The 20,872-nt window shown below is 40.2% G+C and overlaps 1 protein-coding gene across 5 annotated transcripts in view; it reads right to left on the reverse strand.

Moving 5' to 3' along the window:
* LARP1B (La ribonucleoprotein 1B) overlaps positions 1–16,257 on the reverse strand; it is a 33,731-nt gene extending 17,474 nt beyond the window's left edge. For 3 of the 5 annotated variants that reach the window (XM_065062051.1, XM_065062050.1, XM_065062048.1), the window contains exons 1-5: positions 15,754–16,256; positions 7,606–7,667; positions 6,475–6,534; positions 3,302–3,470; positions 1,763–1,906 (exon numbers count right to left, since the gene is read on the reverse strand). In XM_065062051.1, the coding sequence (XP_064918123.1) occupies positions 1,763–1,906; positions 3,302–3,470; positions 6,475–6,534; positions 7,606–7,667; positions 15,754–16,036 (718 nt within the window). In that variant the 5' untranslated portion in view covers positions 16,037–16,256. Of the gene's footprint in view, positions 1–1,762; positions 1,907–3,301; positions 3,471–6,474; positions 6,535–7,605; positions 7,668–15,235; positions 15,382–15,753 lie in introns of those variants that run through there. The other 2 variants (XM_065062049.1, XM_065062053.1) reach the window with 2 other exon arrangements.
* Between the last annotated feature and the right edge of the window lie 4,615 nt (positions 16,258–20,872).

A 20,872-nucleotide genomic window follows, 5' to 3' on the forward strand; every position in this document is an offset into this window, starting at 1 on the left:
CACACAAATTCAAGATGATTCTGTGACAATCTCTGGAAGATTTCCACATAAGTATGTGGCCTGCACATGACAAAAGACTTAAAACAGACCCCAGGGACCTCAGCTCCACTCATCACAAAACTTTGAGACAGGTGTAATTCTCACTTTACCCATGAGAGAAAACAAAGCCCTCTCTCACACACACTCTCCCTCTCTTTTCCTAACATCTGAGACTTCCACCTTCAGTCAGTCACCCGTGTTTAAAGTTTCTCCAAGTTGTAATTGGATTGTCTTCCAGATCCCGGGAGCCTCTTTGTCAGTGGAGTGCCTGGGAATGCAGCCCCTACCTGAGCAAATTGAGAGCTGCTAGATTTAACACAAGATTGAAGAAAGATATGATTCTCTGTTCATACTAGAAATCTTGTTTCACTAAAAACTATTTTAACGAACCCTACAACAAAATATGTACACTCATACATTCAGGTTGCTGCACGTCATATTCTGCCAAATAAGACTCCGAATTTATGAATATCATAATCTGTATGTGTGCATCTCACTGGGAGTTTGGACCTCAGCCTTCACACTTGCAGCCTTAGAGACCCCAAATACACAGGCATCATTTGAACTGTTTCCCAAATCAGTTTCTTTTTTGCACTCTGAGAGTCCATGTGGCTCTTAGACACATGCGAAAGTCCTACATATAACATCATCATGAGCTAGTGTTGTATTTAAACCTGAAACAAGTTTTTATTTAAACAGCCAGTGTTTCTGAAAAGCAGAAGGTTTATGTTCTCTCATACTGAAACTGGTCTTGAATCACTAGAGCCTTGAGGTAGAGTTCATGCTACAAGTTTCTGGTCATTTGACCACCAGATTCCTGAGGAATAATTGCTGAAGTGATACACTAGCAAAAATCCTTCCCCCACCTCATCCATCCCTCAGACATCCATATCAAACCCTTATATCAATGTTCCTAAAATGACCTCATAAACCAATCCCATCTCAGTAGCATCCAGCACTTACTATAATGAGCAAATATTTAAATTGTTAATGTACATTACAATCTTAAAACTTAAATGCAAATGCATAAACCGAAGAGTTACCCTCAGCCTAAGACTTCTGCCACCTGACAAGATGTATTCAGAACACCTGAGGACCAGAAGCAGAACCAGCCATGGTGCATTTCTCCGTCTGTTGTGCTAGTACAACCTTTTGCACAGCCCTGCTGTGAAACGGGTCAGGGAGCTGAGGGAACTGGTCCAGCTTAAAGGGAAAAACATCAGTAGAATTGCCAAAGCAGAGTTCAAAGTGTAGGTCCATGAGCAATTGCTCTGGTAGCAACAAGCTGCAGGAATAAGAACAGGACAGAGCAGCCACCTTATAAGACTATTTCCAAGCTTTCTACATTGTAAAGCTGTGGCCCAAGACTCTGTAGGTGGCTATAAGGAGAAAAATACACACTGCTGATTCAGAGCACCAGCACATGCTGTAAAGACAAGCTATTTCCAAACACAGGCAGTGACTGAGACGTCGCAACTCTGATGAGCTTGTAAAGATGTTAAAAAAAAAATCAAATCTGACAGCTTTTAAACAAAACTTCCCAATTTAAAATTTGTTAAAACACAGTATAATTTATTTATTTATTGGCAAACGTTAACACTAGCTTTTACCCAGTACAGGTAAAATCAGGTTTCACCAAAACCTGCCATTCTAATACCTACTCACACAGTATTATACTTTATTTGCCACAAACAGAAAGACTCGGAGAGTTAAAACTACTTACTTCTTGTCTCATTCCGTCTGTTGTTGTGAGATATTAACTTGTTTGTTTCCAGCAGAGATCTTGAGCTAGTTCGAGAGCCTGGTCTTTCTTGACTGTCTGACCTTACATCATCCAAGTGAAGCGGCACCCATTTCTGTTTGTTACCTTGAAAAGTTAATATACTACTCTTAATTATGGTACTTACTTTATTTTTCAGCTCCTGAGAAGTTTCTATACAATTCTTTTTGTAGAACTAGTAACAGTTTATTTCAAAGTTTAAAAACTGGGAGAAGCTTAACATAGAAATTTTAAGACGTTATGAATGACTAAACAATAATAAATGCAGTAAACAGAAATCTCTCAAGCTAAAAGGTAACCTTACCTAAGCTTTAAACATATGAAATGAAGGTGAGCTTCTTTATTTAATGAATTTTTAGATGTAAGCTCCATCACCGAGAATTTATAGCCACATAAGTGTTAAATATATAAATTCATTATCATAAAATTACACATGAAACTTAAAGGTAAATAATAACACATCAGGTTAACCACTCAAATAAAGACTTCAATCACAAACCATAAAAAATGTCCTGTGAATTTAGCTGTAGTACTGTAGTTTTACCTCGAGATATTCAGATTAAGTTCATTCATGTGCATCAAAAATTATTAGCAAAGCTGTATTTTGTTGTAGGCTGGCCTAAAATAGCCATTAACCATTTATTTAACTATAATATTTTCTGTTCTATACTTGATTGAGATAGTGGGCTTCACACCATTGCAGCCAAGAAATATAAGCAAATACATAAAATGTGTTATCCACACCAGGGGAAAAAAAATAATAGCTTGTGAATGTGGAAAGCTTTGCTTTAAATTTCCACTTAGACTGAAAAAAATAAAGGCAAAACAGGATTTGTTTTTAAATACATCCACAAAAAGATCAACAAATATAAACAACAAAGGTCTTTAGGATCTGAAGAAATATCAGCAGAGAAGCAAGAAAAAAAAGCAGCTGATGGCAGCAATATCTTAAACTATCTCAGCTGTTTCTCCAGCCTTCTCCAGTCTAATCACCAGATGAGATACAGGTTTGCTTCTTATTTTTAATGTAACAGGTTGGATCAAAAGGAAATGAATAACCTGGTTTAGTTTTCAAGTGATCACTTCAAGGTGTAAGCTAATAGTAAAACATGAAAATTAAAGCGTTAGTATATATAGTAACAGACACACATACATATGTAGTTAAATTAACATAATGCTATTTACTGAAATAAAGATCTGAGAGACAGTAATGTTTTAAACAGCCATGCTAAAATGTTCCAGAAATTGTCAGAACACCAGTAGGACACAAGCTGCTTTTTCCTCAGAATTCCTATTTGACTAAAGAGAACACTCCAAAACCCGAGAAAGGAAACCTGCTTTAAGCTTCATAGCAGAAGGCAATATATCCTGTTATCACCTAGAAAATGCAAAACATAAAATGTTTCATTGAGTCTTTCAACTGGAATTAATGTAACTGTAACAATGGTGACTTACTGCATTATACATAGTGCCCAAACTGACCTTTTTTCCTTTGGTTATTAGTTGGAGCTTCATCTTCACTAATGTTATCTCCTGGACCACCTGGCTTTGCCTCTAGTTTGTCCTTGATTCCATTATTGCTTTTTTGATCAGATTTCTCCTCCTTTTCTTTTTTATTTGTTGGCTTCTTACTGTGACTTACAGTCTTACACTGCAAGAGATACCAGTAATTATTTCTGACAGTACAGCTTCTGGCAGCAAAAGGTATAAATCTACTTTACCTATTAAAATTCCTTTATTATTACCTGTTCTCAGCATCTTCAGCAGGGTGAGTTTTAAGAACTGAGTTGTTCTGTAGTCTCATTTTAAATAGTTCTATTTTTGGCTAGTTTGGCAAGACTATAAAAATAATTTTTAGATTAAGAAAGTTTTGTTTGCCTTTTTTTTTTTTTTAATGGCAGAGCGCATAACAATCATGTTCCAACACCTCAAAATTGAAATTTGTTTTATAGGAAAGAAAGAAAGATTACTTACTGGTACCTACTATTCAGATGGATTATCTCTAAAAATCTGTGCTTACAGAATGCCAAATGGTAAATGAGAAATTCCCATGATGCTGTACAATCTCAAGAGCATGCCAGAAGCTCATGTAAACTATAAGGAGCCCAACTCCGACAGTTCTGTTCCACTAAATCAGAACATGAACCAAAGACCAGAGGATGTGGAGGTGTATGATTACAGATTTATTTTTCCCCACATTAAGATATGGCATTTACTGAGAACTGTGTGCCTTCGAATAGTGCCAGCATCCTGCAAATCATCACTTCTTGGAAATCCCACAGAACAACAAGTTTCAAAGGAGGCAAAATGAACAGCATTTTAGCAATCAGTGGAAAGCTTCCTTTGGATTGCATATCATATCTACCTGCAAAATTAAGCTTCGCAGATATTTCTGCCAAACGGAAAGAATTCTCCTATGTTGTGGAGATGACTTTGAACCTGCTGGAGTACATATGGTAGATGCCGCAGTACTATGCTGTAACGAATTTGAATGCAAAGACTTCCCCCAGACAAATCAATTGCAATTAAAGACCGACTAAGTGTTATTTGGTTTAACCGTCACAACATGAATTTGTGTACTGAAATTCTCATGTACTTAAGTCTGCAAAAAGTTAATTAACATCTATGCAATACAATCTAGACCATCTGGTAAAACAAAGAAAGAAAATACTCTTAACGCAGACTATTTCAGACAGCAAGATCAAATAAGTGTATTCTTATGAAACACTACATATGTATCTAGTATCAAGTACATGCTACAGTACAGTAAAGGAGTACTTCTGACAAAGCTTATCAATACTTTTTTCAAAAAAAGTCAAATCAAGGATCTTGTCTAAATCCTCAGCCTTGATGAGATGTATGCACACACCAAAATATTCTAACTGGTATCTGGGCAAACAATTGAGCATCAATTTAAATTTTTGGCATATCATCTATTCAGGTTTTAAAGATTCTTCTAGCAATCTCAAGGATTTTCTTTGAGATCCTGTAGAACAAGCTATCAGAGGAGGCAAATTCTACCTAGTAGTAAACATAATGTTGTGTCACATCTACAGACACCTATAATTTTGACCTTTGATGCTAAAAGTCTGGTTAGAAACCTGAAAATGTTTTGTTGCTGATATAAACAACGAAGTTCTGACAATCAATTGGGGGAGAAGTGAGGGTGTTGGAAACTGAGCCCGCAGGACACATGATTCATGCCAAACTACCTTAGTATTCTTTTTCAGTTTTTGTTTGGACACTTTCAATTATACAGTGCACATGGTTGAACCCAAATCTACTGGTTTCCCTCACCAAGAAAACAGTAAAAGCATCACAGGGGTGCTGCAGAACTAAAGCAAAGAGTGAAATGGCACTGTCCTGGTTTTGTTAAAAACAAGACCAGCTTCCCTTTCACTTAAGTTCTTCTAAGTAACTGCACTTTTCTGAATTTGGCTGCATGTTTTTCAGACACTCTTTGCTCTGGAGGTGTTAACCACAGCAATGGTATGCAGAAGAGCCCCAGGTTTAAACTTATTGCTATGGCAGCCAAGGTTACTGATACATTTCACACATTCTGTAAGTGAGAGGGGCGTATTTGCAAGGAGCGGTGCACAGAACAGGTGACTAAAATTGACCAGTTAAGTATTCCATCCCATACACATCATAGACCCTATAAAAGTGTGAGATCATGAGGGTCTCACTCTCTTCAACTATGGCTGGTATCTGAAGAGGACCCTGCCAGTTGTTCCTGCGATCCCAGGCCTGGTTCCAGACCCTGCATCTCTCAATCCAGTTCCAGTTTGCTGTGGAGCCCAGCCCAGGACTTCCGGGTGCCTGCCCTGCAGCCACTGAAGCCGTGCTGGCTCTGCCCCCGGGGAAGTTAAAGATTGGGTTTGTATATTTTGTATTGTTTTCTCTAATTATTAGTAGCATTAGTAAAGCATTTTTAAACTTCTTTCAACTTGCAAGTCTCTCTCCCTTTTCCTCCTATTCCCTTTCCTTAGTGGGGAGGGCAGGGGTTAAGGGAGAGCATCTGTCTCAGTTTACTGTCACCCTGCAGTGAAAGATGACAGGCACCTAATAGCTTACAGTGACCTGTGCTCTGTCCTCATTTTAAATAACATGGCATAAAAGAGGTGTAAGGTATATATGTACTTATCACTTAAGATGCAGGAAAAGGAAGATAATGTAATGGAACAGTGTTAACTAAACATCCAGCAAGGCAAAACTAGATCAAAGGAATAGGGATGGAGCAAGGACAAATAAGCTGTCCTAAGACAACCTGCACAAAGCAATCTGAGTGACAAGAGAGGGCAGCACGCTCACAAACCCAAAGGTCGTGGGTCCTCTTGTCTGCACATAAACTTCCCAAAGAGTGGAAAATAGAAGTTTTAAAATGGTGCCGTAAATATGGCACAATTTTCCCTACGTGTCCATGACACACCACTAATGATAAATGGAATATAGATGTGTGGGCTTGTGAAGGGTTCAGAACTCTTGTACCACTGCAGACAGTTAAGCATGGATCAGTATTCCGAATTACTGACATTTCTGCTGAAACCCTACAACACCCAAAGCACATCTGGTGTGTGTGTGTGGGGGGGAAGGGAATCATATTTAGTCAATATAGTTTTTAAAAAATAATACTGAAGGTAACCAAGGATACTTACTTCATTGTTTGCTATCTCACTTGGTGTTGGCCAGTTTGTGATATCACCAAAATCCCCAGCCTGCAAAAACGACAAACAGTTTGTACTACTTCCTAAATTTAGTCCTTTTTAACACATGAAAGATGTCAGTCATGACTCAGACGGCCTAACTATCCCTTTGAGCAAAATTGTTACAAGTAGCAAATTTTAGAAACTGAGAAATACAACAGAAAATAAGCACAAAACTCTTAAAACAGAATATGATCAGCTGTAGAAAGAGCTAGTAATTGCAGTTACATCCAAATCATGGTCCAACACATCTTACATAGCCTGTGATTAGTATCACTGTCTGAAGAACACCTTCACGAGGAATACATTAAGTAAGCACGGCCAAAAAGTTAGCAAGCAAGCAAAATTTTCTACATTCTGTTATTAAAAAAAACTAAGAGGGCTTATGACGTCTGAGCACACACAAAACAACTGTCAGACTAAATATTGTTTTACATGTAACTTCCTATGTGATTTAACGGTATCTATACTTTAAAAGTCTTTCAGCTTTTGGAAGACCTTTGAGCAGAGGTATTAATTCAACCTGAAAAGGGATGGTTATACAAAATTCGAGAAACTTAAATTTTCGGTAAAAGGATTCAGTGTCTCCTGTTGTCATAATAATAATTTTATAACAGCACATAAAGCATATCACTAACACGATACGCAAAAAGGATTTCCAAACCCAATCTATCATCACTCGTGCTCAAATGAAGGTGTTTCTTTGCAGACTCTTCACGTTTTATATACTTGCATTGCTCTGTTAAATAACAGTGCCTTTCTTTATCTCTTATACACATAGCACTTTAGCTTCCCTTCTGATTTTGATTTCCTTTCCTTTTTTTACTTTTTTTGTCTTCAAAATTTACCGTCACCAAGACAGAACATAATATTTCAGTTGTAACTTCAAAATACCTTGCTATCTTTTTATTTTGGTAATATTAGCTATTTACCACAGTGAATATTTACAGCCAGAAATATTCCTTTGAAATTATTTTATTTTCCTACCCTATTATCAGCTGAGCTACATGCCAGTTTAGATTAACTCGGATTTCTAACATAATCAATTCAACATAACTAAACATCCTTCTGGCAAATACAAACCTTGCTGCATTTCCTCGTCCTGGGTTTTGCTGCTTTTATAACTTTAGTGGAATTTTGCAGTTCTGAAAAAGACAAAAAACATTTTCAGGTGAAGAATTAGACTGCATTTTAGAAGAGTATGGAAGGTATACTGTAACAGCTCTATGTAACTATCTGTCACATTACACCAAAGGTTTTTTGATGCCTTGGTATCAAAGTAAAGGAACATTTCCCAAAAGTAAATAATAGTACATAACATTGAAAAACTCACATTCATAATGAGTGCAAATAATTTGAAAACTGGGTGTGCAGGATACTGCATAGCACACTATTTAATCATTTGCTCAGCTAGAAGATCAAGACTATCTCAAAATGTTGGTATTTTAACCTAAGAATTAGCAAAGAAAATGAACATATTTTTAAAGTTTTCCTATTAGAAGCTATATTTGGAAAACAGAACTAATTTACAAAACTGATCATCATGCAAGCATGAAAAAGCATAGAAGAAACTACATATTCACAAATTCCTATAAATTTCCTTTTATAAGCATTTACTCAAATGCCAAATAAAATGTAGCCATATTGCTCATAATCAAGCCAAAAATTAAAAGGAAAGGTGATAAGAGAAAATTACTATAAAAAACTACATTAAGACTAATAAATTTTAATGTCCAAATTCCAGAATGGATACACGATAAATATGAGCATGTGCAATGAAGCTGACACTCATACATTTTCAAAACCATCCTGAGTCAAGACCTAAACTTCATAATAATGATCTTGTCTGACCTTCTGAGCAAGAGTCTGTTATATGTCTACCAGTAATATCCGTCAGAAATCAATATAAATAACTCCCGGATATACCCTGTTTCCTCAAAAATAAGACCTACCCAGAAAATAAACCCTAGCATGGTTTTTCAGGATTTTTGAGGCTGCTCAAAATATAAGCCCTACACCAAAAATAAGCCCTAGTTACAGTTCATTAAAAACGTCAATAGAAATAGCGCCCAGGCAGCTATACATGTAAAAAAGTAAGCAACTCTTGGAGCAAAAACTAATATAAGATCCTGTTTTATTTGGGGGGAAACAAGTTATACAGCAATATTATTTGGTCTAATGATCAGGGACCAAAGACTTACATTAAAAAACAGTCTATTTAAATTTACAAAGTTTTTTAATACATGGGCAATTACCCTTCTGTATATTAATTCAATTTGCTTGTTCTGTACGGTTGTGTTTTACTTTCTGTGTTGGGCATTCAGGGGAAAGAAACCACTAGTGTGAGGTAATTTTTCTTGGAGATTAGAACTGAGGCAGAGGAAATCACCTCTTAATTTTGCCTGGTAAATCCTGCTTCTGTTCTCCCAACACATATTTTCCCAGAGAAAAGTGGCCACAACCTTTCTTTGAAACTTCTTAGTCAGTATTTTACTGCAAGACAAGCTTGAAACATTGAACATGACTGAAATCACTAGTGGATTATTATTTCATACAGGGATAACATCACCTCCTCAGCCCTTATCTCTTTGACATCCACTGACTTTGCTAATCTTCCTTATCGCAGCTTCACACTGGGAACCCCACCCTCGTGCCCAGTGACTCTGAAAACCCTCTGTCTGCTTCCTGGAATATACTGTGAACATTAGAAGCATAAACTTATGTACACTCAATATTTATATTAATATTGCTATATGCAACTTCCACATCACAAGAGACGTGAATCCTCATCAACCTGGGACCTTTGCTGCACCATTTACCAGCAGGTTATTTTCCTCTCCTAAAGATCTGCTCTTTAAAACAAAGCACCTCCTCCCTCCAACCTGCCTCTCTCTTGTCATTCAGCCTCAATTAGCTGCAGACTGAGAGCTTTCAGTTTTAGAAATACACAGCGACTGTGTAGTTCTCATTTTTACTTGTCATTCAATAGTAAACTAATGGCCCTTTACAAAACAAGACAAACAGCTACAGAGGTGGAATAGCAGACAAATTTGCATTTTTCTCCAATACCAAAACTGCTAATTATCTGTCAAGGTAAACTGGCCATAGCATTTGTCCTCCATAGTCTGTAAATACACATCTCTCTTTAGCTGTTCAATTAGCCTACTGAGACCGTTTTCCCATCTCACAGCACTTTTACTTAAATTGCTGCTGTAGGACTGCTCTGCCAGAACTTCTACTCCGTGTGTCACCAGGGCGTAACAAGGGATCAAAAAAAGAAAAGACTCAGCGTTGCTGCACTATCTTAGTCATGAGATATTACTCCAGATGGCAGGAGAGGCCATCTGAATCAAGTAGAATGAGATCCAACTCGTTTTAAGGAATCTGTCTTATCTGTGTGTAGCAATCCAGGATTCGGAAGATGTATTTGCACACCAAATGAAAAGAAAATTAATATTAGGCAATGTGCTGCCTAGTTGATGATGCCCTTTCCAAAATCAAAGGCCCGAGATCTCACCGCACTCTACTTCCCTACCCACAACAACTCCACAGAGTTCCTGGTCCTCCCAAAAGAGCCGTGCTCAAAACCAAAGGTAACTGATCTTTCCTGACCAGCTTTCTGGGGCTGATTGAGTGGGAGTCGGATTTTGGTGTGAAGGATGAAAGGGGAGATAAAGGAAAAAAAGGATGAAAGAGAAGAAGGACAAAACATCAAATCACTTGAAGGTTTTAGCCAGATCATGTCTGTTGTGCTGTCATCAACAGGCCTAAAGCCATTGTTCAGGCAAAACTCACTTCAGAGTGCATTTAGATAAACGTTCTACACTTAATATTACCCAGCATTTGGGTTTAACATCACATAACAGCGCTGAACACCCAGAAATCGTATCTTTAGTACATTGCTGCAGCAGAACCCAACAAGCCCTTGCAAATAAACTCTTTTATTTATTGTTAGTTACAACCTAACTGTACTAAAATGGTTTATTCAGTCATATGCTACAAGCTAACCTGTTCAGTAATGGCATGCTCTGTAGATAAAATAATTCAGTTATCTTCAATTACTTTACTTGCTGAGTTTCAGCTGAATTTTCAGAAGGTAGGACATAATAAAACCAATCAAGGATGAGAAAGTTTAATTGCCAGTGATCATATTTCAATCACCAAACTCTATTCAGCGAAGATGCCATCCACTTGAAAACAGAAATCAGCCTTCAAAGCTACTTGTATTACGGTTCTTCCAACTCTCTTAATACACCACATCTTAACAGGAGATATTTTCTGCAGAAAGACATGGATGTGCAGATACGCCAAGTGCAGTATGCCAAGATATATGGAATGTGAGTTCTGAAAAATTTAAGATGAATTTTGGAACCATGAAAACAGCAGCAATCCTCTGGGACAATGCCAACAGAAAAGGAAAAGCAGACTGGATGCTGTGCAGAAATAAGAGAAGTTTGTACCAAAAAAATGTATCACGAAAGTACAACCAACTACAAGACAAATTACATTTTCAGTAGTAGTACTTTGGATGGTTTGAAGCTCTGCAAACAACCAGTCAGCACGTAATTATTTTTCTGATAGAAGGGGAAGGATGATATTGCCAGTTTCTTCTGAAAGCAAAGTCTATTAATAAAAGGTGGAACACATTCTAACTTTGATACAAATGTAGTTTATGCTGTAAGGATTTCTAGGCAATATTCAAGTTTTATTTTTACTTGGACTGTACATATATTTCCTTTAGTAAAGGAGTAACATCATATAAACACCAGAAGTGCTTCAGGAGGCAGCTGAAATCACTTAGCAGAACAATTCTCAAAAACTTCAGAGGAACACATTTGTTGAACTTGTACAACATCTTGCTTTCAATGTTCAGTTTGAAGCTTCACAATTTCATCAATTTTTAAACAAGATAAGCTATACTTTTATCTATTGTTTTAACGGATAAATGTGAAAGTGTTGCAAATGTGGCAAAACAATCCATGGGGTTATATAACAATTTAAATCTAGAACATGGATTTAGAGCCAAGATTCTGAGAAATAAAAGAAAAATCCCAGTAATTATGCTAACATCCTTTTCCGCAATACTTCCAGCACTTTGTAGCAAAACTACATTAGACTGACCTTCTTCACACTGAATAACTAACCAAGGCAGTGAGCTATGACACTTGCATCCTTCTACCTAGTTACATTCAGAAATGGTCCGTTTCTCAATACAACAAGCAATAGGGGAAAAAAAAAATCCTTGATACACGATTGAATAATCATTATACTATTTATTTTCCTTGCATTTCATTTCTCACCTTGATTTTTTTATTTGGTTCTTCATAGAAAGCTTCTGCAACCTGTGACTCTACTTCTACAAAAGCTTTTGTGGTCTAAAGGGAACTTATGCTAGAACACAGCAAGCCAGTGCTGTATCTTAGGGACTGGGCAGCAGGAGGGGTTTCTCTCTCATAACAGGTATCTGGTTTGGAAAGACACCTCCCCCCTGCCATTACATATGCTACCATGTACAACTAAAATACAGACAGCAGCTTATAATGTTTTTAATCCCTTCAGGGTTGGGGTAATTGTCAATGTTGTACCTTCTCATAATTCTTAAAATAATTTTTAAAAGCTGCTATTCAAATACTCAGTGAATTAATGAAAACTAATGATACCTACCTTAGATACACTAAAAAAAATTGATAAACAGTTTAACAATTTACAAATTTACTAATCAAAAGCTTGCTATTCCTAGTGATACGGTGTATCTTCACTAAACTGTACTTTTACAACCTGTTTGCTAACGAACTAAAGCAAATTAATTTATACAAGAGCACTACAATGAACTAGTTCTGCTTCCAAAATATGAATCAGATAAAAGGTGTTCTTTGATGCCCAGAAATAAATGCAATGAAGACAAAATGAGCACAACACAAAAGGCTGAAACGTGCAGTTATTTTAATTAACTACATCATTCAAGCACACTAGGAAGCAAACCCACTTCAACCACTTACACAGCACAGGTATTTTGCTTGAGTACGTTAATAAATTTAATGAAAAAAATTTAGATAATTATCTAAAGTATCATTAGAGATCCACATCAGCCATAACAAATCACGCAAAGAGTAGAGAACTTGTCCTTCAGATTCCCTTTGCAAGCTTACATAAAGGGGAGCACTTCAGGGTTCATCAAAGACGTGGGAGAACCTCTGTAACAAAACAATTTCAACAACTCTATACTGGAAAAATGATTTATATGGAGGATGGGTAACTAGCCCCTTCCACAAGAGCCCAGCTCTGAGGTATAGCTGAGGAAAAACCTGACTCATAGGAAAGACAGGGAACGCACGAGTAACGCAGGGCTGTTCCACAGCTTCCATATGGACACATCTTGTTGGCTCAATTTAAAAAAAGCTTATCTTGTAACCTTGTAAAAAATTATCTACAAGATTATAGAGGACTTCTTCCTCACAACTGCTCCTCTCCTCTTACTCATAGAGCTTCAACTCAAAGAACGGAAGACTTAGTGTGATATATCACCTGAGTGCTACAAGGGGAAGAAGACACAGCCCAGCAGTACCTGTCGCCATCTGACAGCCTATGCTAAAGCTGACTCCCTGCATTCAGGATCACCGCGAGTAGACAGAAGCCTAATTTCACTCGCAATTCCATACTGCTACAAGTCTTTCTCCTTGAATTAAATGCAGATTAGGAAGCAAAAGTAGTTGTATAATTCTGAAATTATGATGCTTAAAAGAGAAGTTTAATAACAGGCTTAGTCAGGAACACTGAATTGCGGTAACATAGCATGAAAAATTCAAATATGATTACATTAGGTGTTCAGTTTACTAGAACATGATTAAAACCTACTAACATATCTGAGACAAAAAAAAAAATAATTGGTCACATTAACAATGCTTTGACCAAATTCTTTGCCAAGAATTTTCTTTTAGATTACTTTTTTCCTTCTACTGTCAGGTCACGTTAACAGTTTCAGTAGCAACAGTCAAGCTTGCCTGTGTCACAAACGAATACCGCACTAAATTGAAAGTCAAAAGATGACTGGGGTCAATCTTCTCCAGTGTGTTAACTATCGCTGAACATACCATACGTACGCGTCTCAGGAATCTTTCAACAAATTAAGCCAGGATCAACAAGTCAAACAGGATTCAGTCACTACTTTGATGTGAGATTCTTTTACATTTTACTATCCTCTTTATGGATATTTTTACATTCCAACTCAGTATTTCTGCTCATCTACTTATTATTTTGCATGACTAATTTCCATACTACTACCTTCATAGGGGCCTAGTGTGACTGATGTTGCTTGGCCAACATGCAATTAGTTACTCCAAAATGCAACTCTCATTGCAGATGGAGGCACATGGCAATTCCTTCCTGCAAACAGCCAGGGAAGATCAGCTGCTTCATCTTTTACAAGGGAAAGAGCGGTGGCTCCTTCAAGGTGCTTTCGGTGCTGGCCAAACCAAAACAAGCACCTTGGTGTATGTTCTTCACCAACGCCATTACTAGCAACAGCGACTCCCATATTTCCTAAATTATACACTCACCACTAAAATAGATATTCTAGTGCAACTACTCAATTTAGTATTAATTTGATAAATGGTGGGCATAACTTTTATATAGAAAAAAATAAAGTTCTCTGAAATAATCAAATTAAGCACAAAATGTGCATAGTATATGAACTTACTGCCTCCTTTCTCTCTTCTTCCTTCAACAGCTATTTGTGTGTTTTACCTAAGTGGAAGAGTAAACTTCACAGAAGGTTAGGCATTTTCAGATGAGGCTTGACTGGGACCATGAGGTGCTAATGCAACAAAAGAAGTTTTCCCAGTGCTTCTGATGTACCATTATTATTACTGCCACATCAAGCAACGAGTGACAAGTTCTCTTTCATGTATGGGCAAGACCACAAGTTGCTGCCCAGCAAGCCAGACTGTAGAAGCCACGCATAAGTAGGTATTTACGAGTGCGTCAGTACACACAAACAAAACAGTTGAGATGATAAAGATTAGTATATACGTTGCCAAAAGGTTTCATCTTCAGGTAAGCAGCAATGCTGTGGTCTGGAAAACTCTTTGTTTGCATGACCTGCATACATGAAACTATAAATTACACACTTCTCTTTGTGAAGGAAGTACATGTTTAATTCAAGGATGAAAGTGACTGTCGGATCACAAAAAGGTTTGTCAAGTGCCTTCAGGAGCAAGTGCTGAGATTGACGTTCTCAGGAAACGCGGGTTGAAATATGTATTTTGAGGTCAGCAGTTTGCTTCCAGCCAAGAAAAGTACTCCAAGAAGCTGCTAACTTCTAGGAACTCTGCTAGCCTAAGCACAAAGCCTGACAATTTCAACTCAGGTCTTCAGTGACCAATTCTGTAAAGTCATCTGCTTATTTAGTCAGTGAGGAGCCTATAAAGTAGCTTTATCTTATGTGTGGGGATTAAAGACCAGAAAATTATACTGTGGCTACTCTCGCTTCATCTTTTTCCACATAAACAGTTTGAATCCTGAAAGCAAGCAAACCAGCTACTTCTGTTAATGCTTAAAGCCTCCACAACCCAAATCTTCTGGAAAGCAAAAACCGAGTAACGGATCATATGGAGGGCCTTACTATATAATTAGGTGGAAAAAAAAAGACCTGTGGTAAAACACACGGGATTTAGCAATATTTCTCAAGAAAAACAAAGTGAAACAAGCAGCTTACCAGTCCTGTTCTTCCCGTACCAGAGCCCAGAGCAACGCGGGGCTCGCCGGAGGTCGCCCTCCCCGCCCCGGGCCGGAGTAACCATTTGCAAGCCCCGGGAGCCTGCAGCCAGCAGCTCTCTCACCCTTCACCGTGTCCCCGGGTGCTCCCCTCGCCGAGCCGACCCGTCCGTTCCCTCCCGCCCCCCGGCCGGGCGAAGGCGGCGGCCGGACCCCACCTCCCCTCGCTCGCTTCCCTCCTCTGCCCATGTATGTCAAAAGCGAGAGCGCCCGGCTGGGCTCCGCGGAGCGGCACCGCCGGCCGCCCCGCACGGGCCCTGCTCCGCGGCGCGCTGCCTGCCCGGGGAGCGACGACACACACGCGCGTTTCGTTTCTAAAAAAACCGAAACCAACCAACCAACCCACCCAAACATAAAACCAACCAACCCCGAGCAAACCAACCCAACCCAACCCCCCACCACACGGCAGCCAGCACCCGGCCCGCCGCTCCCCGCAGGGTCCCGGCCCGGCCGCCGCACCTGGGTCCTGCGGCACCAGCTGCCCGTCCGCCGCGGGCGGGGAGGGGCTGTCCCACGCGGGTCTGCGCCTCGTCCACGGGTTCTCCTTGGGCGGCGGGGCTTCCACCGCCTTCCACCGCCGGCCGCCCTCCTCCGCGGCCTCCTCCCCGCGGGGTGAGCCGAGCTCCGGCCGCCGGGGCTCCTCCGGCTCCCGGGGCCGGCTGACCGCCGGGCCGCCGCTGCCGCTCTCAGCGCCCCAGCCCCGCCGCTCGGCGGGCGCCGCCGACACCTGCGCCGCGGACATGCCCCTGCCGCCCGCCGCGAGGGGCCGCCAGCCGGGACGGCCGCGGGGAAGCCGAGGCGGGGGGGGCCGCCTCCTCCCCTCGCCGCCGCCCCGCCCCGCCGGCCGGAGCTCCGGGGGATCCCCTGTCAGCTCCCCCGGCCGGGCCGCAGCGCCGCTCGCTTCCTCCTTCACCTCAGCCGCTCATTCAGCGAACGCCTCCCGCAGCGCAACCCCTTCCCCAAGCTGCGGCGCGGGAGGAGAACGAGCCGCGCGGCGCCACCCGCCGCCTCCGGAGGGCCGGGAGGACGGAGGCGCTGCCGGCCCCGCTGCGCCTCGCCCGCCCCGGCGCGGCCCTGCCCGCCTGGACGGGGGTGCGCGGGTGGCGGCCGCCGTAGCAGCGAGGCGAAGGGGAGGGGCGGGGCCTCAGGACACTCCTGTGCGTTATGACCTCACAGCGGCGGCGCCAGCCCCCCCGCGCCCGCGGCGGCTCCGCGTCCCCCCGCGGAAAGCACCTGCTTAAGTAACGTACCGAGGGTGCCCCCAGGCAGCACGGGGACCCTGCGAAAAAACCTTGTAATTTGTTTGTTGTTTAGGCACCTTTGTTAGTAACATACCCCGTTCTGACTTTGCATTAATGAGCTTGCGCTAATTAAAAGACAAAAGTCCACTTAGGTACCCAAGCGGGAGCCGGTGCCAAGCGGCCGGTCAGCTCCAGGCGCCCCGCACCAAGCTCGCGGCACACCCACCACCGCAAACACAAACACAGCGACTCTGCCACTCAGCGCTCCTCTCTTCTGCGAGAAATAACAATAAATCAGCCAACAGTTGCTTTTATTTAAACCGAGGGCATGGCTCCGTTTCAAAAACTACAGTAAAATAAGTGATTTTTTAATATCAAGCCTACTTTGAAACCGGCCGAAACAAAACAGGTGAAGACAGCAGGCAGTGTAGAACATGAAAGCACAAAATACAGCAGCTGGTGTGTTCCTCCTTTGCGTTACTGACACACCCAATTAAAGATGGTTTAAGCTCTCAAGTAATGTTCAGTGGACATTTCATTTTTATAGGTCTTTCCCATATTTGCACAATATGATGAAGGTCTCAAAATACAGTAGGCGGATGACCAGGTGTTGTTGAAGCAGAGTAGACATCTCTGGTTCATCACTTCCAACAGCACAGCCTCCAGAACCTGTTCAGCCAGCACCTAAGAACACACTTGGGCCCAACTAGCAAGGGAATCACATATAATTTAAGCACATCAATAGCTGTCTTTGCTTTCATGCCACATCTCATCTACCTTTCCACTTTCTGTCAGAAATCTCCCAGAAGTAATGTTGCAACAGCACATAAGCACTCATACCACACCTGCTGGATTCATTAGGAGGTTATACCCACATTTTTGCCACTGCATTATCCCACAAACACCATGGTCACAGAACCAGGAAAGCCACTATAGCACAAAATTAATCAGGCCTTTCCCTCTTCGCAGACTCCTAGTGCTCCTATAATTCTCCTTAACTACACCTTAAGACACCCTTTCCTCTCCCATTTCTTATGTTCAGTTTCTTGGCCCTGTTTTACTCCCTCTAAGAGGTTTTCCACAAAAAATGCCAACATCTTCTTGACAGACCAAACAAATTCTTTAAAGGACTTTTGTAAAGCTAGTCAAATATTTTTCAAGTAGTGCTACAATGAGCTTAATTTCCAGTGTTTTGCAGCAGCAAAATATATTTTGTTTGGGGTAACATTATTCTCTGCTTTAATGAGATTTGTGTGGAGTTTTTACTCCTTCACCAGGAAAAAAAAACCACAATCCCCCAAGAAACCCAACAAACCTCTACCATAGCCCACACTTCTTTAGGCACCACAGCATTTCTATGATTATTCTAGAACTGTAGATGCACAGGCCATCTATAACACCAAGGACTTGGGCTCTCCCAACCAGCAGAAGCAGCTCATGGACGTGTCCCCCCCGAGCAGACTGCCACTGCATCAGGTGTGATGGGATGACATGAGATGAGATCACCTGGGGGAGGCCCAGGTCTACCTCAAAGAAGAAACCCCTTTGGTGCTTTCTGCTTTGTTCAAGATTTGGAAATTAATGACCTTTTGTGGTAAAGGCTTGAAATTAAAGCATCTACCACAATTGTTATGCTATTATAAGCAAACCACATAGATACTTTAATGTACATCTGTGTAACTGCAGATTTAAGCTCCAAACGTTGGTAATAGAGGAGCTTCTCATAAATAGAAAAAAACCCTGACAGCTAATTCTTCTAAGCACTTTTTGTACAAGAAGTTACACATATATTATTTCACCTTAAATTTATACCAATAAACAGAAAAAAAGGTAGTATTATTACAATTAAAGCAAATCTTCAAACTCTTAGATGTATTTTCTTTGCAACTAAGAACTCATTTTTTTCAGATGCAATAAATTTACAAGTAAAGGACACGCCAGTTGCACACTGCAGTGACAAATTAATTTGAAAGAGAGGAAAGCATTCCTAGTGAATAATTTTGAATGGGGAAAAAAACCACAATATCTGTGTAAGTTTACATCTACATTCTTGAAGAAGTATCAGTCATGCTTCCTGCTCAAAACCATTTTCACATCTTTTATTTGGTTCCTTAAACTCAGAAGTCAAGCAGAGGTCAGAGTGATACAAAAGTACAGAGGCCCTACCTAAGTCACTGGTAAGTAGGGGATTAACCTCCTGTTTCCTCTTTTTCTCATACAAGCGCTAGAAGATAAGGAAGCAGATGTGTAGGCCAGCTGGGACTTCAGGAACACCACAATACTGCAGTGCTGGAACCTGAACAGACCAGGAAAAAAACCGGAAGCTGATTACGAGTTAACTATGCAGGGGAAAAACCAAAACAAAACCAGTAAAGGTGACGAGTAACACGGCAGCTCAAGAGGCTTTTATAGATACTTGTTTGGCTAACTTTGTGGTAATAGACGGTTTAGTGTATACTTTATTGGGCTTGAGTAGCGTATAAAAAACTTTTACAGTTGCATTAAGACTCATTTTTAATTCTTTTTCCACTTTGTATCATGCCTCTTGTTACTTTCTAGCAGGGCAAGTCAGACTTCCTTGGCAAAACTCACAATACTTTTTCCCTTAGGAGCACAGTATTTAAAATACATTTGAAAGAGGCTGCTTTACTCTACATGAAACCAAGAGAAGAACAATCCTTACAAGCTAATTTACATTTTAAAGCTTTTGTACTATCTTGTGTAGAAGCATCCAAGCATGTTAGGAAACACTGCAAATTACAGGATTGCATAATATAGCAGCATTTTACTCATGTAATAGTTTTGCATGAGGAATTACATGCCTACAGACTATATGAACCTCCCTTCAATACTCTATAACTTATCATTGGAGCCAAGCTGACAGAGAACCTGACACTTTGAGATAAAGAAATTTCCCTGCCCAAACAACCGTAATTAAGATCAACATTAAAAAAAAAAAAGTGACACAAGACAGAAACAATTTGAAAGATAAATTAAAAAATATTAACTGCCTCAAAATGTTAGTGCCTACCAAGCAAAACCAGCATTTGAGAATGTGAGGACTTTCTAATTTACTTTTTGAAGAGTATCTACACATACACATACGATATTCCTGTAAGAAAAAACAGTAAGACTCCTTTAATACAATGGTACCTTTTTCAGTTTGAAAGTGTAATTCATTTTCTAGATTAATGCAAGAGAAATTATCTACCCTTGCTAAAAAAACCACAACTGAGCGGCCACTTTTGAGAGGGGTGATTTTCAGACTTGGGGTAAATAATTAGAAAAAGCTCCAAGTGACAATCATTAGATGCATTTTTTTTGCCGTGACCAGCACAGAGGTACCAGGAGAAAAACTTGTAAATAAAACACCAAAAAAAAAAATATATATATTACTTGAGTTACTCACAGATAACACACCAGAACCAACCTCGCATTCTGTCCTGGGCCTTGCCTTTCAAATGGAGACAAGACTCGCTACCCATTCTGGTAGTACTACCCATATTTTGTCAGTTTTACTACTACTGCGCAGAGGTGCTACACCAGTCTTCACTTTTCAGACGGCATTATTGAGCACCAAAATAAAATTGATTGCATCTCAGTTGCTGGGTATAACTGGCAGGCTTCAGTCAGACTGACTGCTCCAGTTCCACCGAGTAAGCCACAACAATTTTCCAAGGCTTTTCTTCTTGTTTTGAATACAAACACCACCGTGACTCAAAGACAGACGCGTCAGAAACATTTACAGCTACCTGTTCAAAGCAGCCTTTCAGCTAGCGTGTGATATTCCCATTCACAGGACAGACTGCTTCAGACAATTAAATACCCTCCTCTTCTCCCAGGAGCAACACCCAAACCCCTAGACCTCCTTCCCACCTTGCAAGAGCAACCATCAACAGCAAGGATGATTTTTTCAATTACTGATGGACAGTCCTACAATGTGTTCTGAGTTTATTATGGTACAACACATTCTTGTTAGGAATACAGCAGCAAGCAGGAAGAAGTTGTACACATTTTGGACCCTTTTAAAAGTAGAAGGGATTTTAAGTAAGTCTGGGAAATTCTAGCACAATGAAGCCACTGAAAAGAATAGTCTAAAATTGGAATCACAACAGTATCTTAATTAGATGCTACAAGCTTATTGTCTTTAATACGTACCATATATAGAAAAACATGAAAGCAGTATCATTTTTTGTTAGGTGAAGCTTTTATCTTGTACCATAGATTACCTACTCATCTCGTGCTACAGTACTAGTAGGAATACAAAGGATTACAGGATAAGAGCGAGATGCATTCTGAATTCCTGTTAATAAGAAAGAAAAAACCTCACACCTAAC

The sequence above is a fragment of the Columba livia genome, chromosome 4 (genome assembly GCF_036013475.1).
Source record: "Columba livia isolate bColLiv1 breed racing homer chromosome 4, bColLiv1.pat.W.v2, whole genome shotgun sequence".
In the NCBI taxonomy this organism is placed as follows: Eukaryota; Metazoa; Chordata; class Aves; order Columbiformes; family Columbidae; genus Columba; species Columba livia.